Source organism: Oxyura jamaicensis, chromosome 22 (genome assembly GCF_011077185.1).
Source record: "Oxyura jamaicensis isolate SHBP4307 breed ruddy duck chromosome 22, BPBGC_Ojam_1.0, whole genome shotgun sequence".
NCBI classification, from domain to species: domain Eukaryota; kingdom Metazoa; phylum Chordata; class Aves; order Anseriformes; family Anatidae; genus Oxyura; species Oxyura jamaicensis.
Genome location: NC_048914.1, coordinates 2610497 through 2637505, shown reverse-complemented (window position 1 = coordinate 2637505; position 27009 = coordinate 2610497). Strand labels below are relative to the sequence as shown.

Sequence of the window (27009 nt, the reverse complement as noted above, 5' to 3'; positions counted from 1 at the left end):
TTTTCCACAAAGTGTTTTAACTCTCCCCAGTTTTTTGCATTGGCCAGTCAAGATTTACCCAGCCAGCAGCACGATGTTCGTTATCTCAGCTAAAGCACAATTAGCCTAGCAAGGCTGGAATTCCTCCAGGAGTACACCAAAACATCACAGAAACTCATCTGATTTGTCCAGAGAGGCTAAAATCCTTCTGGTCTTGTCTTCATTGGACTTATTTTCTTAAGGCTTCCAAACACTAGCAATGATCAGATTATATTTTTATTTTTAATTACATAATTATTCGTCTAGGTTCAGGTTCACCCTGCTCACCTTGCAGTTCTGAAACCAGAACATGTCCCAGCTATTCCAGTTATGGACTTGGTAGGACCAAAGCAAGCCCACCCACTACATTTCCCTTCGCAGCCCCACTTTCAGTCAAACACACCCAAAAAAAGGCAAGCACTCCGTTGGCAGGGCTCAGGACAAAATGGCTGCAGTCACACAATGACAGCACACGGCCAGGGGCACACGCGCAGAAAGCTAGTGGAAAAGAGGTTCCAGTCCTGTAAACCTCCTAATAAATCTGTGCTCGAAATCAGCGGTGATTTAAACTAATCTAATTTATTTTTGGCTTCGTTTCAGAAGCGGTAACCTTCAGCCCAGGTGGCAGCAACCGACAGTCTGAGGTAGAGTAACTCTGTAAAGCACTCCAAAACAATCTCCAACCTAACAGCAACGGATCCCACATCCCCAAAGCATTTCCACCCATCATTTTTCAGCATGTGTATCCGTACCAGTGAAAGCTGGAGAAGCACACGCATCCTTGGTTTACTGGTAAACAGAGATTGTGTGGACACAGAAAAATACACGGAGTCTGCGATGGAGGGAAGAGAGCAGAGCCCAGGACTTCCACGGCTCAAACTAGTTCCTTACCCCCAGGTCCATTCTTCATTTTTATATCATGCTCCAAGAGATATTTATGCTTCTTTTGACGCACTGGCCTCTTGGAAAATCTGCTGTCTGTCTACGTTAGAAATGATAATAACGAAGTGACACAAGCCAGCCGCTAGTTTGCCGGCCATTTACAAACCTAAGTGTCTGTACGCAACTAAAACTTCAAAATGCTTTGACAGCAAACTAGTAAGGAAATTTTCTGGTTGCTTAAAAGAGGAAAAAAAAAAAAGGAAAGAGAAACAAATTATGCAGTAAGAGAACCACTTGTCAAATGGCTAGTATAGTGCACTTTAAGTTACTGACTCCCCACAAACATCCAGTCTACTAAAAAATTCATAAAGAGACAGATGGCACAACAGCAGCTCTTTGCAGGAGAGCAGGGTTTAGCAGTGAACAAAGGACTTTGACTCCTTAGGACAAGAGAAGAGATCATTGTGGGGTTTGGAGGCTTGGAAGGGGGGATTGGCGCATGTGGGGAGCTGAGAAGGGCTGCGTCTATCTGGGGCTCCTGGTTTCACTCCACAGCAGCAGATTTGAGACATTTATTCTACCCCAGCAGGCATACAAGGAGGAAGAAAGGAGTGGAACAAGAACAATCCAACTCTGCCGTGTATTTGAAATTCTCCTTGCAGTACAAACCTGGGAGAAAAGAAAAGAAAAAAGAAAAGAGTGGAAGGAAAAAATAAAATAAAATAAAATAAAATAAAATAAAATAAAATAAAATAAAATAAAATAAAATAAAATAAAATAAAAATAAAATAAAAATAAAATAAAAGGAAGAAAAAAAGCCTTTCTGGAAAGCATTTCACACAGCCAGGGATTTGGCATTTGCTAACACTGCATTAAGGGGGAAACCGAGGCACAGTTATGTGACTTGCTTAAGGTGACAGGACTGCTCGGTGTCAGTGGGAATTTGATCTCTCCGCTCATGCAGTTCAGCCTCAAAGCACCGTAAAATATCCTTGCACTACCCTACAGACTTCAGGGTCAGCCTGAAGGGGAGAGGTAAGGGACAAAGTCCTTTTCAGATTACTGACACGAAGGGGAAAAAAAGAGGAACACCAGAAGCCTGTGCTTATTTCAAGCCAGACCTTTCAAAAAGATGGGAGTGGAAATGAAAGCTAACCTACTGGGGGAGCGACGCAGCGCAAGAAGACGCAGAGCCCGGTGCTATTAATGTGGACGTCTCACACAGAGCACTTTAACGCACAGCATGGACACTGCGGTGGCATGGTCAGAATGTTTACATGCCTGGCAACTGCTGTCTTCCCAAAAGAGAGTTTTAGTGCTTGTGAAACGTGCCAGACAGGCAGCCTGGGAGAGCTCAGTCCTCTGTTTATCTGTGCAGCAGGTAGAGCGCGAGTGTCAGCAGGGAGGGGAATCTCCACCCGTGCCGCCCCATCTCCGCGCTGAAGGGCCGAACCCCACGCCACAAGAACCCCACCCAGCCTCTTTGGCTTCTTTATGGGGATGCTAACAAGCATGCCAGCTGTGCTTATGGTTTGGGGGATTTTTAAAAATAATTTTAAGTCTAAATATTTACAGCATGTGTCCGCGGACCAACCCTGTTGTTCACCAGCTCCTGAAATCCCTGTGCCAAGAGCCCTGCTGGGGCAGGCCCGCGCTGCTGAGCCAGCTGCAGGCCTGGCCCCAGTCCCCCACCCCCTGGCTGCAGCAGGCTCAGCCCACGGCGCTGTGCTGCACGCCCCAGCTCACTCCCATCCCATCCCAACAGCCACTGCCACACCAACCCTTGCAATAAATCAATAAAAGGTGGGAACAAACCTCATCGGGTTCTTCGCAGGGCAGTTAAGAGGAGTTTGGGTTAACAGCAGCAGGAACCAAAGCTAGAAGCTCGATTTTAAAAACATAACTGAGCTAAACAACCTCACTCCACCAGCTTGAAGTTGGTGGAAAACTCCAGAGCCTCCACGCGGTAAAGCCATGAAGACACCAGCTACACGTGGCACACAGCTTACACACACATTTTACGGTGCTGTTCCAAGTGATTTCACCTATAGACCCAGAAGAGGCTGTCCCATCCCAGTTACATTTCACCGTTTTAAGTCAATTAAGATTTTTTTTAATTAAGTAGAAATTTCTCTTGACAATTTATCTCTTATTAAGAGTAAGAAAATGCAATAATAAGCAAATAAACTGTTCAACCAAAAAAGCCACCCGGTTCTCTTCAGTACCCTGGAGGCTTCAGTTCAGTTGCAGCTTCAGAAAACTAGAAAAAGTACCGAGATAAAAGTGCACAAAAGAGCATGCTCTATAAAACTTAAATCTTAAAGAAACAACGCATTAAAAAAATCCTTCACACTTGGGGGGCAATTTATATCCAAAATTGCACAGCTCACCAAAAGTGACAATCCACAGTAAAATGAGGGATTCAATTCATTTGTAGTCATCCCTGGCCTCGTAATTGTAAGACCAAGTTTCCTTTTACTTTCATAACTGAGGGGCAATAATTATAATAAAGGTGTGACAAAACGCAGTTCTCATTTGGGAAGTATCCTACGCAAAAGAATTACCCTTCTGTACTTCTCTCCGAAAGCTGCTCCATCCCATCCACTTCATATCACTGTCCACAACCTCAACAAAGGAGAAATGTTAGCACGCAAAGATCAAAGCAATTTCTGTGAACTACAAGAAATGTTGAGCAGAACCACTTCAGCCACAAAGAAAAAAAAAAAAAAAAAAGTATTTACACATTTTTCATCACATTTTCTCAAAACTGTAGAAATAGAAGTTAAGATCCCTGGGAATCCGCCAGTGTCAGGATCCCCCATGGGAACACACTAGAACCACTTTAGATTTGGTGAATTTTGATCTTCTAAGGAAATCAAAGCTTGCCCTCACATTTTGAGAAGTTACCATGGCTAAAAACTTGAAGCCTGTGTTTTGCAAACAACTCTGAACATTGGTCATGAATCTCCTGGGTACCTTCAGGTGTCCTTCCAGTACTATGTTCCACGGGGGTTGTGCCTGCTGCCGCTGCAGACGTTAACGGCAGCACCACTGGAGGGTTTGAGCTCCGTCAGCACAGAGGTAGCGTCCTGAAGTCAGATTGCAATCCCAGCTTCACTGGAATTCTGGATCACGAACACTCTGGTGTATCCTACCAATACGTGCCATGGTGAATTTCAGAGCAGAAGCTGCATTTCACACAGAAGAGCACTAGTTTCCAAGAGTGAAGAAAAAAATAACTACAAGCTCCTTAGTATCTAAATCTAGTCCCCAGAGCAAAGGTCACAGCAGAAATGTTTTATTCAGTATAAAAACTCTTGGAATTCATTCAAGGAGTAGGAAAAAAAAAAAAAAAAAGAAAAAAACACCACCAACAACATGGCTGACATTTTTTTCAACCAAACTATTTCTTCCTTTTTAAACAGGGATGCAAGTTTCTGTGCTTTGGCAAACAATGAATTGTGCCTCCCTACAGCAGTAAACAGGCAAGCCAGCACAATAATCTAAGCTTTAGTCTGTGATAATGTACAAAGCGAGGAAAAGGGAAGAGAAACACCTCGGATTACCACGCAGAACTTGCTTCACCTTGGACTCAAAATCCCTTTCCACCTTGCAGCTCCTTTGCTGTTGAGGGAACTTGCTTGCCACACGACTTTCACACTCAAGCAGCTCAGAGGTTAGCACCGATCAATAATCTGGTGTCCTCCTGCATTCGTTGTATTAGAGTAGGCCACTGTCTCTGCAGGAGTTGCAAATCAAACTCAGAACTTACCTAAGCTGTACATAGCTCATCCTAAAACTGGGTTCCACCTCTGCTCCCACACCTCGGGAGAGTCACCTAACGCAGTTCTGAAGATCTGGGGCTTTTCTACGTTGTACAATCAAGCCACGTTTTAACCATGAAGGTCCCTCACACCGCCAGAATTACAATGCAGATGGCACCTCCTGCATGCCACTCACAATTTCCTCACACACATTTGCAGCAGGAGCAATGCATATCAATTAACCTAGGCTCAAAGGGAGAACCTAGCACCTGCAGACAGCCAAGTTCATTTCTGGCCTCCATTTTCCTTCTACTCTTGTCCCATTTCACTTCGCACACCCTGTTTAGACATGGATCTGCATAACACAAATGTATTTTCCCAATCCCTTTTCCTTTTGTTTTACCTCCCTCCCTCCTGCTAGAGCATGATAATCTAACAGCTGTATTGCTATATGACAAATTATATATTTACTTATTTTAAACAATAAAAAACCTTTGTTCCAATTACTCTATTTTAAAGAAAATCCATAGTTCATTTTAAACTAAGAAAAACCCCAGCACTGAACTGAAAAGAAAGCATTTAGATTTAGAAGTTGCAAAACATGCATACATCTTACCATATTTGTTGGCCTGCATGACAGCAGGGGGTTGCAAGCTGCATTTTAGAAATGGCACTCCACCTGCTATTGAGTTCTTAAGCATAAATGTTTTCTTCCTACAAAGCTATATATAGTCCCCCTAAACAAATAAGAACACTGCTACCCGGATTCCCAAGCACATCCTGAGCTCTCACGACACCTCAACAGAGTTTTCTGCTTGTATGAAAGACAGCGAAGTCAGTCGTGTTGACTATACCCTGGGAGAAGGGGCTGTTTAGACAAACACCCAGGCAGTTGCACCTACTGCTGTGGAAATGTCTGAGGATGACAGACCAGACAATAAATTCCTCTGCAGAGCCGTGTGCAGCACGACTTTATTACGTTTGTAGTTCAGATGTTGATCAAGACATAGTGCAGAAGATTATCTCTAACTCCACCAAAACATGCTTAACCAGGTAAAATGCTGGAATAGCAGGAAATAGGGAAAAGGAAGTCATTTGCTTGAGGCATCACTACGGACCAGAGGCAGAACAAGGCAGATTTAGCTTCAAATTCTCTCTTCACCACGCTGCTCACTAAACCATGCCACCACCAGCAGCAGTGCAGATTTGCAGTAATTTCTGTCCTTGATGGCCTAAATCCACTTTGGTGACATTGCCTCTTAAACGAGTTAAAGCAGCTTTATCAGGCAGCACCCCTCAGTTCTCTCACCTTATTATTACCCCTGTCGGACTCTAGAGTTTACCTGCAATTTCAAGAGACACAAAGAGAGGCAGAAGAACTGAGAGCAGAAAAACCCAGCAAGCTGACCCCAGAAGGCACTTCCACGCGAGTGGCAGGATGCCTACAGCAGTTAGCAGGGGAGTTACAAATCTGAGTTTTAGGCTTAGAGCAAATTCAGAAAGCTTAGGACCCACTGAGCTCCAAGGTGATGTGTTGTGCATATTTTGCACCCAGTTGTTTAAAAAACAACAAAACACAAAAACCAACTGCAACAAAAAGCCACCCACCCTGCTCTTTCTTTTCTTGTTTCACTTCTATTGCATTTTACATGAACAGATCTCAAATCCCTGCAGAAAGCATCAGATTTTTTGCATGGGAATTGACAGCTTGTTCAAGATGACAAATTCAGGTAGTGAGAGGACCCCTTCGTGAGGAACATTCTTAACTCCTAGACCAGCCCATTGCCTTATGCCATGCTGCTTCTCCAGCAGCAAGACAAGCTTCACCGAATTCAGACTTTAGATTGGAAGGTTCCCAAATGCAGATTCATACCAAACATTAACACAGGCAAAACTGAATTCGAAATTTCATAGAAAAGGTCAAGATGGCATTATCTAGGAACTCTGCTTCTAGTCAGGAAACCACCCACCACCACACAGTCACGCAAACGGTCCAGTTTGCTGGAATTGCCAACTTTGTCCCCAACCACAACTTTAAGTACAAAAATAAAAGAGAAAACGGGGGGGTAAGGGAGTGGGAGGAAGAACTTCATCACAGCATGAACAATTTTGATTAAACCCCTGATGAAAAAATGAAGGATATAATTGTAGCTCTTTATTCAAACCAGCTTGACCATTCCAAATGCCAAGACAAATTCACAAGAAATATTATGACAAATAACACTTAGTAGAATGGAGATAGAAGATGCCGAACACATACAGACATAAAACTGAATCTGCAATCAATTCACCTCAGCATCAGCTTTCCACGGGCCCCTTATACCAGCTGCATCAGGGAAAACCTCTTTAAAACAATTAATATATAGAAAAATCTGTCTGGGAAAAAAAGTTTCTTCCTGACTTTCCCTTGTTTACTATTCCCTTCCTGGAGATCTTGGTTATGGACTTTCGGAAAGAGCTCTGTCTACTCTTGTTTTTCCTTTCTGAATCTTGCTAAGTTCCAGATCTCAAACAACACTTGGAGTCAGTGAATTCCACAGGTTTGTTTCCTAAGCCTCCACAAATACTGACAGTTTTGAACGTACCAACTCATGTAACAAAATGCTGTTCTCCTTCATTTATGGTTTTTACCTAGAAACTGGCAAGCAGAACCTAGGGCTGGATCTGGAACTAAGTAACACATGAAACTGTTGTCTTGCATAAAATTGCTCACAGTCCCCAGACCATCAGTTTTAATCCTCGCTAATACGTTGCACGTCTGCCTTTACCCCTTCCTTCCTCTCTGCACTTCTTAGGGAATATTGCTATTTTGTTAAAAAATGCTATTGAAGCTGCCAGGTTGCTCAAAGCTTATCCTCTCCCTGATCTGTTTGGATCACATGCCTGGTGAGCAGAAAACATTCCGGATACATACATTTGGTCACAATGAAAATAACACGCATAGAACATAATTGAAAAAACTAAAACAAACACTTCTGTCAAGTCAAGCCCAGATGGGGTAAAGGTAACCGGCTTTTAGGCTGGCATTTTCTAAGGAGTCAGGAATCACAGACACCTCCGAACAGCAGATGCCGACAGAAACACCAAGACCTTCCGCTGCCTCCTGTGACACACAACAGTTTGGTGGTTGCTTTGTGGAAAAAGGAAGATTCATCTCCTACCTGTCAATGATCACGGGGTCAGAAGGAGTCTCGTTTCTGTTGCCACAACTTTTCTTCTCACAGCACCGACTAGAGAGAGGAAGGAAAGCAAGATGGAAGAATTATTGTGACAACTGATAGCAAAACAACCAGCTGAAAGTCTCCTCTGTGAAGCTTTAGGGCTCAATATATGCCCAGAAGAGTGACTGAGAGAATTCTGGCTAGGATTCTTGGAAAGGAGAAGGACTAAGAGAACTGGGTGCCCAAATCCTGGTTGATTTCAGCCAGAGCTTGGCAGTTGGCTCCCCTTAGTCTGTTTTGAAGTTCACAGCCAAAGTGAAATGCAGTATAGTCATACTTAGACTAAGGCACTACATATAAAAGACTTATAAATGATTAACAGATGTCATAACAACATTACAGACACGAGTATCATGTGCTATGTATGGTTATAGACCACCAAAAGGTGTTAAAACTGACTATAAGCAACTTACTGATTTGTTATATTTTAATAACTGATTTGGCATTTATTGAATTCTTAGTTAAATTTCATATGCTTACAAAACATAAAAATTAAAAATTAAAAATTCAGCAGTACAGTGGCACCAATGTGGAGAAAAAAAAAAAAAAAAATGAAGAAGAAGAAAACAAAGCTGGACATAAAGTTAGAGCATATTAAGAAGCTGGAGAGATTTTTCAGGTTGGCATTTTGTCTGCAAATCCCTTTGCAATTGTTTCAGTGACGATAAGCCCTCGACATTAATCTTGTATTTATGCACATTTTATACTATGTGGCTACCTGCATGACTGCATAAAAATTATAACTCTCTCCGATAAGCTTACAACATAAAATAAATATATTTATCTGGCTTGGCAAGAAAATGCAAGATAATGCCGCCGCCCTTTGGAGATTGCGGTAAGGTACAAATTGCAGGATGATATCCATATTAGGGCCCTGTCTGTTTGTGTCTTCATGCATGTACAAAGACAACCGTGTGTACATATGGACATGTGTGCAGATCCAGAATACATTTTTTACATATATATATACACACACACACACACAGAGAAGAATATAACCTGCACAAACTATCTGGGCTTCTTCACTCCCAGTGAATTTAACTGTACTTAACGAAAGAACAGAATCACTGCATTTACCTTACCTATTTAATAATAATAATAATAATAAATTTAAAAATCAAATAATGAGCTGGCTCTCATTTTATTTCCACTGATGTACTCATTGACATGAGTGATGCTCCCTGCGCTTACTACAAGTACCACAAGTTCAATAGATATTAAAAACAGTCTGTGCTCTGAATTACTTCATTTTAAAAATTCGGCTGGGAGCAGCACAGAAGCCTGTTAGAAGTTTTCAGCTGTCTTGCTGATCAAATAGTTTGTTCTGACTAAACTAACACAGGGAGGGGAAGGATGTAGGCAGCCAGAACTTCAGAGCATCGCTGTGGAACTTTACATAGACTGTACCAGGACTCCTATATGCCTCAAAAGGCACCAGACCAAATTCTAGGCTGCATAAAATTTGCCTTTCCAAATTACATTGGTCACATTCTGGTGAGGTTGGTCAAATTTACACCTATGGAGTCAAAATATATATATATATATTTTCGTAAAGTGATATAATAGGTGCTGAATACTTTTACAAAATTCCCAGGCGAGTCTGAATCCCACTGTTTTCCACCTTAGAGCAATTTCAAGCAGAGGAGTTAAGAAAAGATGCCTGAATTCACTGAAAGCAGTATAAAATATGAAAGAGCAGCTTTTTTTTTCTTCATGAATAGTCAACAATAAATACTTAAAATAGGCATTTAGAAAAAAAAAAATAAAAAAAAATAAACACTCTTTGGGTATGAAAAGATTTCAAATACATGCATTTCCTCCATGAGTTACAGTGTGCCAGGAACTTCCCATTTAAAAGCTGAAATTGCCCGGCAAGATGAGATACAACTACCAGATCTATTTGAATAGCAGCTCTAACTGTTTCAACATTTCTACATTCCTTTTGCCTCAAACCCACACTTATTCATCGATGCTAGTCCTTTTAAAATAAAAGGATACACTAAATATTTAAAAATCCCTGGGGCAAACCCTCTAGCTGCTGTAAATTGTCATAGCTCCATCGACTTCAGTGAAGCTATGGTAATTCACACTGGCTAAGAATATCCCGAATCCTCCTATTCCCAACTTTGTTTTAAGCGCATCTTTTATGCGTTTCGCTGCCTAATGATTGTTTATACACAACTGCACTTTGTAATAAAAGCCAAGATACATCCTAAAGAAGAAAAAAGGAAAACAAAACAGAAAGCCATCACTAGGAAGAATATCAATTTGGCATATACTTTTGACATGTCCAATATTACAAAGCATTGGAAATGACTCTGGGAACAAATGCCTTATGGTTTTGGTGCCGCTGTAATAAAACAAGAAAAACTCCATTTTTAAAAGTTGTTTTGTTTTGTTTTTGCCTTTTTCTTTCCTCTCTTTGTGGTAATACTAAATAACATATCCCTTAGTCATGTAACTTACATGTATGGTCATAAAAAAATATTTCTGATAACACTACAGCAGAGTAAAGTCTGAGCAGAATAAAGTAGCAGCACCTCCACATCTCCTCAGCTCATGCAGGCTTCCTGGAGGTGGCCATGTCTTGGCACAGTAAGAGCTTAGAATGAGTGATGTGAATTGGGAGTGCAGTGAGGCTGGGCTCTGAAACAAACGCGTCACTTTATTTTATGGTTTGCACAATTATCACCGTTAGGAACTTTTCATTTAGTAAACTTTCCTGCTAAAGTTAATTTTTCCAAGTATTTTGTAAATACCTACATTCTTAGCACTCAGCACACTTGGGTAACAGACTTCTGTTAGAGACCTAGATTATTGCCCTTGGGCAGTACCAACTTTTCGAGCCCCAACATACATGAAATCTCTTCATTAGGCAAAACAGGCACTTGTTCCCAGTAAATGACAAGTTCACAGGAAAATCAGCGCTTTCTAAAGACTGAGGAAGTTTCAGCCCAGAGTTTTAGCAGAAGTACCTCTCAAATCTTTAAATGCCTATTTCCAAGTGTTTCATCCCAGTATCCAAGTCCACATTTCCACTGGGTCTGTTTTACAAGTGCTGTTTAACAGAACTGATTTGTTCCAATGTAAGTCAAAGGCAAAAATCCCAAACCCTGTTGGGGTCCAGGACCAAGCCTACAATATTATTAGAGCAAATTACTGGCACAACTTCACTCAAGCTTCTGTTTCTATGCTGTATTAGGAACACACCTTCAGAGGTGTTCCTTTGCTTAAAACAGGAATATCAAGGCCAAAGACTTATTGTCTACACATATTCTTACTAGACTGACTTGGACCACTTTCTAAGTAGACCTACATGGGAAAAATGATGGTTTACATTACAAACAGTCTTGAAAGCAAAACTACAACCAAACACCAAACCCAAAATAGCTATCACAGACACCAGACCTACAAACCGAACACCCCAGAAGGCTCGTGGCAGAGTGAACTTGCACCCTTTCCCCCCTCACACTTACCTAAAATGGTTTTAAAATTCAGCCCTCAACTTCCCGCCCGGCGCCCCCCCCCCCAAAAAAAAAAAAAAAAAAAAAATCTGTCTCTAATTTCAAACTCAAATAAGCTCACAGCATGGTGGCCTTTGTTTTGTTTTCTTCTCCCCAACTCCTCCCTGCAATTGCATAACAAAAGTGTCTAAATTCACACCATCTGGCCGATAAAGACACAGGCCCCAGTGGCCGCCTGGCCCAGCTGATTAGAGCTCCTGTCTAGTCTGAGCCTTGTGGCGAAAGTCACAGCTGTGGGGCTTGCTTGCACTCAATACAACTCTGTTATTAGCCAGCTGTAGGCCCTGAGACTACTTCTGTTCAAATTATAATACCTTTTAACCCTCTGAGCATTGAGGGCATAGAGGGTTGCTGGCAGCAGCATAACAACTAGTTTCCTCTTAGTTGATAATTGGAAGAAAAAGAAGAAGGGAAAAAAAAAAAAAGAAAAAAAAAAAGAAAAAAAAAAGTTATTCCAGGAGAGGAGACTGTTTACCTTGATTTCCAACCACTGCAGGGAAGGCTGCATGTTTGAGAGAGATCCACCTAATAGGAACTGTTCCCATTAGGCTGTAATAACCCAAATGAAAAATTTCAGATCTGCAAATAAATAAATAAAACCTCTCATGGAAAGCACTAATTACTGAGAGTTGAGAGTTTAACTTTCAATTGGTATGACAGATTGTTGTAGCCGTATCAATATTTAGACAACTTTCCTGCTAAGCATGCATCTGTCACTGTCTGAGTGGAAGATGCGGAGTTTTGGATGCGCTTGTCTCTCTATCCAGCAAGAATATCGGCGTGTGACTATATAGAGAAAAAAAAATACAAAAAAATAAAAAAGAAAGAGCCTACCTTCAACTAGCAAAGATTGGAAGAAGGGGAGCAGAAAGACAGACAGACCCTGCTTTTTAAAAACAGGAGGCATCAATTTGGACAGCAGAGCGGGTACAGTGCATTAAATTTTTATATACTGTTACTAATGCAAACTAAACTAGGGGCTTTAAAAATTGATGCTGCCACTTAAGCAGCACACAATGAGGAACATTTGATTATTGTACTTAAAAGAAATAAAATAAAATGTCAAGTTTAACTAGAATTGGATCCGTTCCCTGGGCATTATTCAAAGTGATAGGTATAATGCCTCTTCAGGATACACAGCATCCTGTGCAGAGGTACTTTAGGAAAACAAGACATTTAAAATCAAATGTCTTGATTAGGCTGCAGAGCGCTTTTGCTTTGGTTCACTAATCTGTGTTTTACATGGAAAGGACACCCCTGAGCTGTAATTCTTCCTTGGCTAATCTATCAAGCAGGAAAGTTCAGCACAATCTGAATAATGGTTTACATTTGTAGAACGCTGCCTTAAATCAAGCACGGAATATGCTTATAGGCACCAGTGGAGGCCAGGTATGTAAAAGATGAACACAGCGTTTGATACTTTGAAGGCAGAGGAAAGAAGCAGGGAAGAAAAACAAGCCAATTTTATTTTAAAGCACTACGTTTGCTGCGCTATTTTAACTTCCAGAATAGAACCTCTCTGTACAGAAAAGCAGAGACAGACAAAGTCCGCTGACTTATTTTATTCCCACAAACAAGAACCCAATCATGTAGCGATTCAAGGATTTTTCTGCTTCACATTCAGCTAATTACAGAAGAGACCTTCACTAGCAGGAAAAGCACTATTTAAATCTGTACATAACTTCCAGGTGTGCCAAAAAGTGACACGCAACCCTTTGATCTTTGCTACTGCATCTATAGATCCTCGTAACGTGCGCGTCGCGTGCAGCCCATCCACAACACGAGCTGTGTTTGCGCATACATATGTGATAATTGCTCAAAAGTAACAATGCTCAGCGTCTTAGTGAAGGAGAGCAAAGCACAACAGATAAACACTATGCGTTTGCTTGATTCTTATTACATTTAACCATTACATCAATTGTTCTGTTCCTTTTAAGTGCTGAAACTGAGACTTCCCCTTGACAAGCCTGCCCAGATAAGCTGCTCTCACTACTGTAGTAACTTGGAAGATGACTTAGAAGGAAAAAAAAAAAGTAGCAAATAGCAGCATTAAAAGAAGCAACATTCAGTCCAACTACGTAACCACCCCCCCACTAATACAAGAAATCACAAAATGTGTTTAATAAAGGTCAAGATTGGTTTTGCCTTTCATCTTATGAAAGAACATTCTACGCACAATTTAGCACATTTTAATATAAGAACATTGACTGTTTGCATTGTTATATGTATTGAAAAAAAATTTAATTACACGAGAACAGGAAAAGTAATAAGTTACCATGGAAGCACGATGTACATACATAAGGTACATGTAACTTCAGATTTATACAAATGTTATTAAAAACATCCTCAACTCATTTTACCCTCTAATTTATAACTTTACATATTAAAAATAGTGTCTTTTTTAATTAAAAGATTGAAGTCCTATAAATATTGCTTACAAAATTTAGAAGGGAAGGATTTGGGCTTTGGTTTGAGAGTTTTCTTCCTTGCTTGGATTTTTGGAAGGGGAGGAACTAAGCAAAATTAATTATGTTAATTAATTAAGAAAAGTAGAATATTTCACCAGAGAAGATTACAGGGAGAATACCTTTTAGTTTTCACGTAAAATGTCTAAGTCAAACTGTTCATAAAAGGTGCACAGGAATTTTGTAAGAAATAAGTACGTGCAAAGGACTGATTTAGATGGCACATCCAAAGGCCTAGTTTACAGAAGAAAAAGAATGCAGCTCAGGCTGCGGGCCTGAGCCTGCTAAATCTGTTGCACAAAAAAACAAACAAACAAAAAAAGGAATCTGTATCGAATCCAAATCAAATCTTATCCACATATAGAAAAAAAGTCTGTTGACACGCAGTGTCTCTGACTCAAAAACCAAACTCGTCCTGCCTGCAACTTCATCAGAAAAGCCCTTCCAACATCCATGCAAGCAAGCCTAACAAATTGTATGCCATTAATAAAGTCACCTTACCTGCACATGACTTCATGAGTGAGCAGAACTCTGCACATTTCAGGATTCTTGTTCTGTCCTTCATAAGTTATGGGCTAAAAATGAAGAAAAGGGGTAAGTCAATAGCATCAGGGTTTTACTTGCTGGTGATAATATCCAGATTGCAGGTGAAGGCTTTTTACCTTTGTCATGATCAGCAAATAAATGCCTTCCACAAAGCCTTTTGGAACAGGAAGGCAGCTTATACAGTAGTGTTGATAAAATGTGGACAAAACCCTACAACCTGGGGGGGCACAACTTCAGAGAATAATTTAATTATTCTCAAAAATAAGGCAAAAATAAGGACTGTAATACATGTGGGAAAGAGACAAAAATGAACCAGAGATGAAAAATTATGCGGGGCAAAAAGAAGAAAAGAGTGAGGATGAGGTGGAGCAGGGTAGCCCGGCATATATTAGCTGTGCTCACCTGCTTAGTGACTGAATCAATGAGTCTAACATACAGATCCTGTTCAGTCCTGACACCTAGAGCGAGAGAGAAACGCAGTCATTAGTACTGCTACATGCACCTTTCCTTACAGAACAGACACATTTAGCTTCATCTAGTGCCTTATTAAAAATCCTCAGCAACACCAGCTACTTTTGTTTCCTCTAGTGTGCTTCCCAAACCCATCGCCACGAGGTAATCTTCAGAGCCCATCCCTGCGATAAGGAGGCACCACAGAAGGGAACTGCAGTGCATTTTAGAAATCACCGTGACAGCGCCTACAAACCTTGCCTCAGTTCAGTGCCCACAGAAGATGACTGGAAAGGGAACTCACCGTTGCTATAAAGGAGTTGGAGTTTGTAATGTGTGCCGTTGTTTGTCTTTTCATTGCCTTGCTCCTTGAAAGAGAATTATAAATAAATAAATAAATAAATAAAAATAAAAATAAATCTTCCAGAACTTATTTGGCACATTTAAAATGCAAAAACTGATAAACATGATGGAAGTGACAATGAAGTTCATTAAAATTCTGCGAGGTGAATTCACTGATTGGGATATATTAACCTTCCGAATGACCCAGGACAAACTACAGAATACTGCTGACATCTTTTCCTGTAGGAGTTCAAGAACTTCTTTTCCTCTCTTATTTGCTATTATGCTCTCAAGTTTTTCAAGGCAACAAGATGAACGTGTACATAGCAAGTCAGCTAATATAAAACAGACTGAGAGTAGAAATGCCTAGTGCTTCTTGTCTTTAATGTGTTCATTACTTTGCAACAGTGTTATCTGGAGTCACTATTGATATTTATATCCTGAAGGTTACATTACAGAGTGTTTTCTTGAAGGATTTTTTTTAATGTCATTTTCTAAAAACATTATTTATGAGCATCTTTTACAATTAAAAAGTCTTTTCCTATGACTAAGAAAATAACTGTAAAAACAATCGTAGGAAACAACACGAGGTGCTTAACACACAGATTTAAAATACAAAAAGAAATGCTTTTCAGGTCCTGCCACTGACTTTGGAGCCTTGAGAAATACATAACCCGCCAGACACTGACACATTACAGGTCAGATTCCACTCCTCTTAGGGAACTAATAAAACTTGGCAGATTTGATTGATTTTTAAAATAAAAAATAAAATCAATCATTCTTTGTCCCCCGTGATTTTTTTATTCTATTTCCAGTGGATTTATGAAATTCCCTTTGTATTCCTGATACAACCTTACAAGTCTTTTCAGCTAGAGCAGCACACAGAGGGCAGCAGCTTTTCCAAAGCACCTGAACCCTGGACCAAGAGCTGGTTTTATTTTGCTAGGGATCTGTACAACAGGTATTTTTAAAGGTGAGCAGCTCTGTGAGGGAGAAGAGATGAAATCTGGAGGGGAAAAGAGGGAAAAGAAAGACAACAAGCCTTACTTTATCGTTTTCTACAAAGTCCACAAAAGCAGTCCTCTCTATTTCCACAGGCTGCCCTTGTCTGTCGTAGAGAGCCAGAACAAAGTGGAAGAAATTGGATTTCCTCAAGTTGGAGGGTGGCTGCTTTTCAAAGTGAGCTCTGGACAAAGCCACTCCGCTGTGGAGGAAACACACGGGATAGGGTGTGGGGGGAGAGACAAAGACATTACAAATCCGTGCAGCAGCAGTACGAGCAAAACGACAAGCGGGCACGGCAGAAGGGATTCGGGGAGAAGCCCGGAGCGGTCGGCCGGGTGCAGGTGCCGCTCCAGGTCCCCCTGTCCCCTGCCACCGCCGGCTCCGAGCTTGGCGCTTCCCCCGGCGGCGGTGCCCAAATTTGCAGCCGCTCGTTCCTGTGCGGCCCCGGGCGGCGTAGCTGCACTCCGAGGGCAAGAATACCCGCCGGGCTCGGAGCGATAAACCCGAACAGTTGGTGCTGAAGGCGGTGAGGTGTTTTCCTTCCTCCTCGGCCGGCACCTTTCTGGGCACGGAGCGCTCCCGGTGCCCCCCAGCCTGGGTTGCTTTTCTCGGAGAAGACAACCGACCTGAGCGCGTTTCCTACGGACTGTCAGCGGCACCGACATCAGCTGCGGTACAAGGCAGCCGCTTTCGGGCACAGCACCTACTTTCCCCAGCAAACAAAGTTGGTCGCCGCGGGCTTTAGCGGCTGGCTATTTGACCGGCGCCTGGGTGTGTGGTTTGTGATTTACCCGGCGAGAATTTGAGTTAGGGAGCCCCCGGCTCCGCTCAGCCCCGGCGATGGTTCCCACGCATCTCCCGGCTTGGGATGTTTGTGTGCCCGTGGTGTCCCGACCTGCAGCCCTGTTTGGTAGTGAAACGAGCCGAGCCTCCCTCTCCTAACGCTGATTTTTACCTCCTGCAGAGAAAATAGGTGCCCGTGGGCACCTCCGTAGCACGGAACACACAAATTCAGTCTACCTGCAGGACAAGCTGGAAGGCAGAGCTGCTTTGGTGTCCCCATGACAGCTCTGCTGCACGGGCAGAAGTATTCAAGGCTTTCGGAGCTTTCCCTGTGCTTTCCCTCGGCAGAGAGGCACGGGGTGAACTCCCCGCATCTGCCACAACCGCACCTGGGGGGCTGCCTCTCGCCCTGCAGCGAAGAGCTCGGATTTGGGGTTTCTTACTGATCCCTGAAAAAAAGCGGCGCTGCCCCCAGACAGTCCAGCGCGGCTGCACCTCCGCGGTTCCCCCGCAGCCCTTTCCTTTTACTTTCGGTTTTCCCGGGAATAAACGTACCCGGTCCTGTGTCCTTCCCCCACACACACACACACCCGGATTTATTAAACCATCTATCGGCATCCTAAAACTCTGATAACTCCTCCCATGGTGCTTGGGAAACCTTGTTCGTGGATCAGGCCGTGGGTGGGGGCTCCGATGTACCTACCATTCCTACAACGTCCCACCCGCCGCTGCGTGCCCTCACCTTGTCGCTATATTCACTAAAAAGCAGCTGGCTCCCCGGGCTCGTTCAGCTTTCCCCTTCCCGGTGCTATACTGGTATTTTTTGGGGGAAAAAACGTATCCAGAGAGCGAGGGGACAAGTAGATATATGGTACTTAAAGGAGTTCTTATCACCTCATCCAAAAAGGGAAGAGACTGGGACAGCAGTCCTGTGCAGATTTAGCTGAGGATAGGAGAGGGGGAAAAAGTTGGGGGGGGAAGACACCAAAACACCAACCCCCCCCAGACAAGAGGAAAAAATAAAAAATAAAAAAATAATAAAAAAAAAAATAAAAGGCCCCAAACCCCACAGCGACCAACCCCAAGCCCCGGCGGCTCCCCCCGCGGTGCCAGGTCCGCTCCTGCCCCGGCAGCTGGCAGCAGCAGCCGTAGGGCCGCGGGGTGGGATCTGGCCGCTGCCCCCGGTAGTTCCAGAGCCGCCTGAATTGAGGAAACCAAGATGCGCCGGGTGGGCGGGCGGGGGAGAAGAACGGCACCGAAGTTGGTTTTAACTCGGTTCCCTCCTGTTCGGCTGTCTACCCCCGAAAAAGTGGGAAGGGGTCGCCTACAGCGCTGGGTACGAGCGGTTCCCACCAAGAGCCCTCTGCGCTAAAAAAAATATAAACATTTAAAATAATAATAATAATAAAAATAAAAACGATCGGAGCTCTGTCATCCGAGCCCGCGCTGGATTTTAGGGCTCCTGATGCTCTCCGGGTTTGAAGCTCCTGTCTCCAGCAATAGCCGTATTGTCTTGAGCCTTCAGTGAGTAGAAAAGACCGGGAAGGAAGAAGGGGGGTGTCAGAAGGGGAGAAAATAAATTTAATGTCAAATGAAAATAACAAGAGGGAGTAAGGAAAAGGTTTGCTTAAAAATAAAAATAAAAAAGAAGCACGGAAGAAGAGGGGGAATGCGGTGACGGTTACCTTTGTGCTGCTACGTTTGCATCCACAACCCCAACGTTTCTGACCCAGGACCTGACGGAATCCATTTCAGAACCTAAAGATTTATCTTTCAGAATTGGTCCTCTTCCTAAAGTATCTTGAATCCCAAACATTTAAAAAGTCTATTCCAACTGGCAACAGTTTCCTTGGGGGGGGATGCGGGAGGAGAAGAAAAACACGCAGCCTCTGCAAGTGACACACACAAATCCCAGGGAAGTGGAGAACTTCAGCGTTAAAACCAACTTCTTCTGCTTTTAGGTGCTACGTGTGTTTTAATGCCTTCAATGAGGGGTAAAAAGTTTGTCCTCTCGCCGAGCAAAAGTTACGCTGATTCACTCTTGCCTGGGATCATCATCATTCAAACGCGGGCGAGGAAACTGCATCCAGCAACCGCTCGCGGGTAACGAGGATCACCTGTTTCTCGAAAGACAGGGGGAGAAGGATTGATTGCTGCCCAGTCCGGGGGGGGGAACACAAAAAAAAAGGGAAGAAGGGCTGAGGATGACTCGGGGAAGGCAGGGGAGCGGGGAGGGAGCCAGAGCGTTGCGGCGGGCAGCCCGCGCTGGGGAGGAGCCGCAGCCTCCCGGCCCCGACACCATCAATGGGGCACGGCGGGCAGGGGGCGGGGCCGGATGCCAAAAAAGGGCATCTCATTTGCATGGTTCTCCCCGATTGGAGGGCTCAGGGCGCGGCTCCCCCGCTCTGCTCCGGCCCCGGTGCCCGGCCGGGAGCGGGACCGGGAGCGCGATCGGGAGTGGGGCCGGGACCGGGACCGGGACCGGGGCCGGGGCCGGGGCCGGCTCCCGGGCACCTCAGCTCGGCCTCCCGGCTTGCAGCCTCCCACCCCCACGCGGTCCAGCCGCGCTAACCGAGCTACTCCGCAAAGCCGTTAATAAATACATATAATAAATTAATTAATAAAGCAGCCGCGCGGGTACCGGGGCGCCGGGTTTGAAACGGATCGAAGCGATGAATGGGGCTGCCCAGGGAGGCTCTGCCCGCGGGGTGCCATCCTGAGCGCCATGTCGCGACACGGCCAGGGCAGCCCCCGTTCCTCCAGCCGCAGCCGGCTCCGGCCTTAAAACTTCTCGTAAGGTCCTGCCGACGGAAAGATGGCCCGGGAAAGGCAAGCGGAGCTCCCCCAGGCCAGCCGGCGGTGAGGCAGGACGCTACCTGTGGTTTGAGTTGGGTTTTTTCTTAAAACCACTTTGTCTCGCTGATATTTCCCCCCCGGCCCTTTTGTAGCGGGATCCGTGTATAGATCTGCCTCTGAAATCCATCTAACAGCAACGCGAAAACAGATTTCAAGACAATGAATGCAAATCTGTGCTCAGCGACCATCTGCCAGATGAGGGAATCAGATGTTCGGTAGTTAAAGGGACAGCGCCAGGATTTCCTTCGCTCATTATCCGCAGCTCCTCTTTAACCCGCTTTATTTTTTAACGGGATGAGATTAATTCGGAAATCGATCTCGTATTTCTAACTCCTTCCACCCGCGCGAGCTTAGATTTCAGAAGGCACCTTTCCGCTAAACGCCGGGTTATTCCCAGTGAGTTTGATACAGTTCTCCTGCAACAAAAATTACAAATCCAAACCTTCCCCGAAGACTTTCATAAAACGTATCCTTAATTCAGGCGCGATCGAGGGCAAAGCCGGCACTCCGGATCCCTCTGCCTACAGAAGCGCCAGACTTTTGGGTGATCCAGATCTCACCCGATCCCTGCTCAAGGGCATTTCCCACCGCAGCCCCCTCCCCAAATTGATCAACGCGCACCCGGTGAATTTGTCACGTTAGCCAGGGGCAAGGTGGGCGTTATAAAGCAAAGCACCGACAGCTCAGCGCTGCTCCGAGCGGAGGCCAACGCCGGGATGTTCACAGGCCTGCGATGCGATTTCTCCAGTCAGAAAACAGGGTGACACGTCCAAAAAAAAAGAAAGAAAGAAAGAAAGAAAAGTAATAGAATAAGAACACGCGATGTAAACGGACGCGTTACCGCGAATTTGGTTTTACTTTCGCAATAGGCACGGGTATACCTTTCCCCCGGTAAGAGCCCCTCGGTGTACTGGGATTATTTGGGGCAGTGGCACCCTGCGGAATTCCCCAAGCGGGACTGCTGGGTTCCCATAGGGAAAGTGCTCCCCTCGACCTTCAGCCGCTCGGCTGCGGATCCGGACCCAGCCCAGGAGCCCCCCCAGCCCCAGCCCCGGGGCCGGGCCAGCTTTAGGAACAATGGGGACTCGTGTGCCGCGGGGAGCCGGGCTTTTAGGGCTTCACGGCGGGTCAGAGGGCAGCGGCGCAGGTCAAAGGAGCTGCTCTCTCCTCACCCCAAACAGCTGCCACCAGAATTTGGCACTTCGGGGACAAATGACGAGAGCCGAGGGCAGCGCCGGGCCGGGGGGGGGCATCGCTCCGCCGGGAAGTCGCTCCCCTTTGGGGTGCATCTGCAAGAGGCAGCACTTCTTAAACACCGCTGGAACGCCAAACACTGCGTCCAGAGCCCCCGTTTCAAGCGCTTGGGTTACGGAGAGTTGCGAAAAGCCCCTCTCGGCCCGGCTCTCCTGATGGCAATTCCCCGAGAGAAGCGAGCAGCGGTGTCGCTGCCACCGCGCTGCCTTGGGGTCCGCGTTGCGGGTTACGGGAGCCGCTTCCAGCGGGCGGTGCCAGGTGAATGCCGCCAGGGAACGGCGGCGGGACGACCCTGGCAAAACCAAACCAAAACCCAAAGAAAATACGCACACACGAAACCCTGCGAGCTCAGCCGAGGACAGCTCGGGCAGGAGAAGGCAGCCCCGAGCAGCCGATCCTTTTCTGGTATAGCTCCGAGAAGTGCCCGGCACGGCCGGGAGCGTGCCCCAGGCTCCTGGGCCCCGCAGCAGGAGGAAACATAGGCTGGAGAGATTATCAAGTACTTTCAAAGCATTACCCTAAAAACGCGCTTGTTTCCTCTCACGTTTAAGGCGAAAAAGGGAATGAAAAAGGCTAACCTGCGCCTGGAGAAGACCCTGGAAAGGCAGCGTTTCGTTCGCGTTCCTACTCACTCGGGAGAATCCTGCATCCTTCAGGTGTCTCAAGGGAACAAATTGCAGGTGAAAGTTATCCTTTTCCCTCTGCCACTGATAACTCCGTCTTTATTCAATAATCTCACTGAAAGTTTCCCTCCACAACTGCACCAGAAAATAAACGTTCCTGTTACAAACAGCTTAAAATTAAGTCCTGCACAATGCAGGCTGTTTGCATGCAAGCACACACCACATGTTTGGAAATACAACGGTATTTGTCAAACAAAGCACTCCCCGAAAAGAACTTTCAGGAGCCCAAGAGCAGAGCAAACAAACCATTCGCTTGCAGAGGATGCCCTGTGCCAAAGACGTGGCTCCCAGAAATGAGAGCAGGTTGTGGTCTGAGCTCTTGGTACGTGGTCAAAGCACTTTCAGATCTGGTTTAGAAGTCCACTCCGATTCAGGAACGTACTCCTGATTTACAAGACCCCCATTTAACTGAAACAAGAGAATATGCAAAGCTTCTTAAAACGTTTAATACAAGAAGTTTAAAGCAGTTCAGGTGCATGCAACCAAACCATGTAAGCAAATCGAGCTCTGAACTGAACAGTGCATGCAAAACAAGGACTTAAACAACGAGGTGCTTTTGGTTGGACTGTGTACATAAAACTGGGCTTACAATAAACCTAAAGGTTCTCTCAGAAGCAAACTCACAATTTGACTGCTGGAAGAAGTTTAATCCCCAAGTATAAAATTGCTACCCCCTCCCTCCCCCCCAAGTGCATTTGGAAATATCTAGAAACGTGTTTTTACAGCTATAAAATCCTGAGCTGTATCTGGGCTCACCCTCTTTCTCCTGCTTCCCTCTTGCATCGTAAAGGTGCCATTTACTGGAGTCAACTCTCCCGACTGATCAGCGCTTATAGTGTGCATGTTTCAGAGATTCCACTGATCACATTTAGCAGCATTGAACAAAGGAATGCTTTCAAACTTACAAATGCATAAGTAAACATTTAATAACTTCTTCTCCACCTTATCTTTCCCAAAAGAGAAAATATTGCATCCATCATATCCTCTTCCGAGTTTCCCATTCACTCCGATAAGTAGGTGCTTTTTGCAGTAGAACAGAAAAACACATCTGCTAGGTTTTATATCCATTTTTTTTTGTTTTGTTTTAAAGATACTTTTACTGCCTTTTGCCTAGCATGGTTTTTGGAACACGTTAGCAAATAATATTTTACCATCGGGAGTATATGTTCCATTTTATTTTATAATGCAGATTTGAGAAGTCTTAGTGCTGAAGTTTGTTTTTCTAACCACATGGAGGTTTGAACCACCAGGCATAGTCAGGAAAAATGCTTTAAGTGGGTGTATATTTGTGCTCGTAGTCTCATTTTCCAGTTTATAGAAAACAATCAAGGGCAGCTTTTATTATGTCTTTGCATGTCAGCTACCCTAATTAATCTTCCTCGGGAAGAAGAGAAGTTGAGGTTATCACGCCTTTTTAGTTCCACCACCTATGCACATTCATGACCCAACTCCAGCTGTCAAACATCTCCCACAAGAACTGGGTAAGTGCAGACATACTGAAGAGCAGAATTACATTCACTCATTAACATATGAATCAAATAAAAGTGGTCCCCAATACTGCAAACATTCTTATATGTAACCTGTATTAGTCACCAGAGTGGCCTTACAAGAATTACTTGACAATATGCACATGCTTAACCTCATGCTTAAACATCTGCACAGCAAGGGCCTCTTTTTCCTCGCCTCAACTCAATGCAGCTCTGTCTTAAACAGGTGTCTAACTTTAATTACTTCAATAGGCACTCTGAAGTGATGCCACGGGGACACTTTGCCTACTTAAGAGTCAGCGCAGCTTAAGCCTCTTGATAGATAAAAACTTGATTTTTAAAGTGTTTCAAAATACAGAGAATTGGGAACACTCTGGACTTGCAGTTCTTTGGTGGAGCACAGCCTAACATTTCCATTTGGAATTTCAAGTTACTGTACTAAACAACTACTTTCATGCAAACTAGACTGTAGCAGGAGTGCCCAACTTGCACTTAATTCCTAGTTTGCCAGCTCAGCCTGTGAATAATAGATATCTAGAAACATATCTAGAGCCTCCCTGGTTGTACTGTTGTAACAGCACAGCTGTACTTCAGTTCCACCAACTAGGGCTAACTACCTAGAAAAGCTTTGCTTCCCAAATCTGGAATTTTCCAGGCATATATACACATATACGTGCATATATTTCTTAGAGAAGACTCAGGTATGTGTATATGTTTTCTAGGAAACAACTATACTGAGTTTTCATCCTTGCATAACTCCAATAAGCAGACACCTCAGACTTGCCAATAACCTTTCATCATTTGGATAAATCCCAGGTTTCAACACAAAGATGGAGGAAGTTACAGGGTTTGGTTGAAAGCCTAGTACATTGTCAAAATGGTTTGACTTCACAGGTTTGGGATCAGACCAATATTATGCTGTTAAGCTCAATTATAGCCTTTGTTTCTTTTACTTTGAGATGGTTTTACGTCTAAATTTCAATGCTTGTAAAGCTTTCAAGATACTTGCAGAGACAAACTTATATAAGTAATGCAACGCTGTTTGATGACCAAGAAGCTGAGGCACCAAAAAAGTCACAGTACACAAGAGAGAATAAGGGTCCAGCATCATCTCCAAGGTGATTTTTCCTTTACTGGGCCATTTTCCCAATACACAGAGCCACCCATGAGAGCTAAAAGTGTGCAGTCATGTAACATGCACGCACAAAGAACCTTGGCTGGGTTCAACTTTGTGCTGCTCATGGATGTGCTGCTGATGCAGGCGGTTTTCAATCTGCAGTTACATAAATTAGTGCAAACCAGTTCTCAAAGTGCTGTTGAGTTTTGCGGTTTAAGAATTAAAGCAAGTTGTATTATCAGGAGCTCCAATTGCAGGCTTCAAGGAAGAACTTGAACCATTTTGTATAACAAAAACTCACTCATCGAGATTCTGAATCTGGCTAGAGGTTATTGGTGCTACCATCAGACAGATTATTAGGATGAGGAAGATATCTCTTGGGGATGGTCAATAATCAAAACATCTGCCTTCTGCAAAGTTTTCCTGTGCCTTCTTTTAAAGCATCTGGTACTTGAAGCTAAAATAGAATATACAAGAAGCTTAATCTAATCTGACTAGTCCTATGTTCTTTCCATAAGGCAAGAAGGAGGTTGTTAAAAGCTCAGTATATCATAATTAGAGCTTTACTACCTTGGAGAGACAGTTCTGTTCCTCTCTGAACTGTATTCAATAATCCAAAGAACATTTTTTTCTTGATTTGGTGGAACTGAAGTATGAACACACCTAACTTCATAATGCCAACCAGACTTCTATCTCAGTAAGTGGCATTCCAAAAGCTGCCAAGTTACATAACCTGATTCTGGTCCCGCAAACATTTATACTTGTATTACAAGCAATGAAGCTGCAACTCCAACTGCTCACAACAGATTTCTGCAAGGTTACAATTCTGAGCTTTCATTTGGGAGTTTATTCTAAGTCATTAGAACCTTGTTTAGCCTAAACATTATTTACCGGGGGGGGAGAAATCTACTCAGAGTTCTAAGCCTTCTGTGCTAGTCAGTTACAGCTTACCATTTGAACTGTTTCTTTCATCACCAGTTTTTGAGTATTCATTGGTAGGGTAAATATAGATGCTTTGAAATGTACACGTACCTAAATGGGTCTGCTGCTTAAAAGTATTTGGTCAGCCTAGTTGAACATCATCACATTCCCATCATCGGTACCAGGTAGTGAAAAGTAATGTTTTACTAAATAACCTGATACTATTCAAGTATTTCCATTGAAGAGTACTGCTAATAATACATGTATTTAAAAAATTAAAAGGCTGTACCACATGTGCCCTGTAAGCTAGCTAAGCCAGAACAGGTGGATAAAGAAAAAGCTCCCATGTTAGCTTTGTCCCTGATAGGCATACTGTACGTTAGGGGATCTAGCATGTTTTACAGTTAGTATGTATATAACACTCTTAGGTGGGGAACCTCAAGCATGTTTTCTGTATCCAAAAACTAGACACAGTAAAGAGGATGGATAAAGAAAATGGATGGATAAAAAAGATGGATAAAGCACACCTGTAGAAGGTGATGGGCCCAAGGCTGATTGGCAGATAATAGCCAATTCTTCTAATAGCAGTTAGGGTAAAAATCTAAACATGAATGCATAACATGAGAAGTGGATCTCTGTACATGCTTTAGGATTCAGTCAGTTCAGATTAAGGAATCAGCAGGAGTGCTCACTCAGGTTGGGCTCACACTGGTGAAGGAGCATTAGGACAATGACAGGCACCTCTGGGATACGCAGCAGAGCCAGGCTGGGCAGTGTGCAGGTGTGCCCTGCGTGAGCTTCATTGTGAGCCATGAAGTGTCTGAATCGTAGCAGACCAGTAAACCATAACTCCATTCAGACATTTTCTTTGTGTTCTCACACAGATGGAAGAATAAGGACTGCCACATGCGCTGTGAGGCATTAGAAGCTGCCTCTGCTCAGGATGTGCCCCTCCTGATGGGCTACCCGAGCTTTGCAGAGTCCTTGTGCACCAGCGGCCTGATACAGGGTAAGGGCGAGAAGGGGACTGGAAGAACAGCAGCTCTCCATGTGCAGCCTCCCCCAGCATTTAGCTATTTGCTGAAGTGATAAGATGAGGTTTTTGGTGACTCCAGAGCCACAGGGCATCAGCGACAACAGAAGCAATGAGCAGGTTCTGAGGGTTTCGGAACACCACCCTAAGCTGACACAGCTTTGTCATCCACATGTATTCTTTGGCTTTAGGGAAGGAAAACACCCTCTGTTGTTTTCAAGAGCATGTGTTCAGAGCATCTGAAGGGTAGAATATGGTGGAGCATATGGCATATAATTTCTTTTTCCATTCATAATCTGTAGCAAGACAGCAAAATCAGTTTTCGTAAGTGGAAGCTCCAGCTTTCCTTTGGAAATATTTCCACTGCCACCTCCTTCAGCATCGTCTAGATGCAAGCGAATGTCAGTAAAGCAGTAAGTTATCATCGCTAAGGATGGTCTAAGGAATTGGGTTATAGTAAGTACATGCCAGACAACCTAAAGGCTTTCCACATGCTTGCTACTTCCATCAACACCTCCTGTTGGAAGTACAAACAGTATGGGATGGCTCTATCAACTTACTCCACCCTTATATGCCACCCCAGTGACTTAGGTCTAATCCAGAAGAAATAAAGCTCTTTCACTGCACTGCTTGCAAGCCAAACGTTAGAAGAGAGAAA

General features: G+C 44.0%; 1 protein-coding gene across 3 annotated transcripts in view; it reads right to left on the bottom strand.

Annotated features, from left to right (window-relative positions):
• Window positions 1-21932, bottom strand: part of EBF2 (EBF transcription factor 2) — a 135065-nt gene extending 113133 nt beyond the window's left edge. For 2 of the 3 annotated variants that reach the window (XM_035345126.1, XM_035345128.1), the window contains exons 1-6: window positions 18686-19203; window positions 16260-16416; window positions 15175-15238; window positions 14823-14878; window positions 14376-14449; window positions 7826-7894 (exon numbers count right to left, since the gene is read on the bottom strand). In XM_035345126.1, coding sequence (XP_035201017.1) covers window positions 7826-7894; window positions 14376-14449; window positions 14823-14878; window positions 15175-15238; window positions 16260-16416; window positions 18686-18816 — 551 coding nt within the window. In that variant the 5' untranslated portion in view covers window positions 18817-19203. Of the gene's footprint in view, window positions 1-7825; window positions 7895-14375; window positions 14450-14822; window positions 14879-15174; window positions 15239-16259; window positions 16417-18685; window positions 19204-21688 lie in introns of those variants that run through there. The other variant, XM_035345127.1, reaches the window with a different exon arrangement.
• Window positions 21933-27009: the final 5077 nt, after the last annotated feature.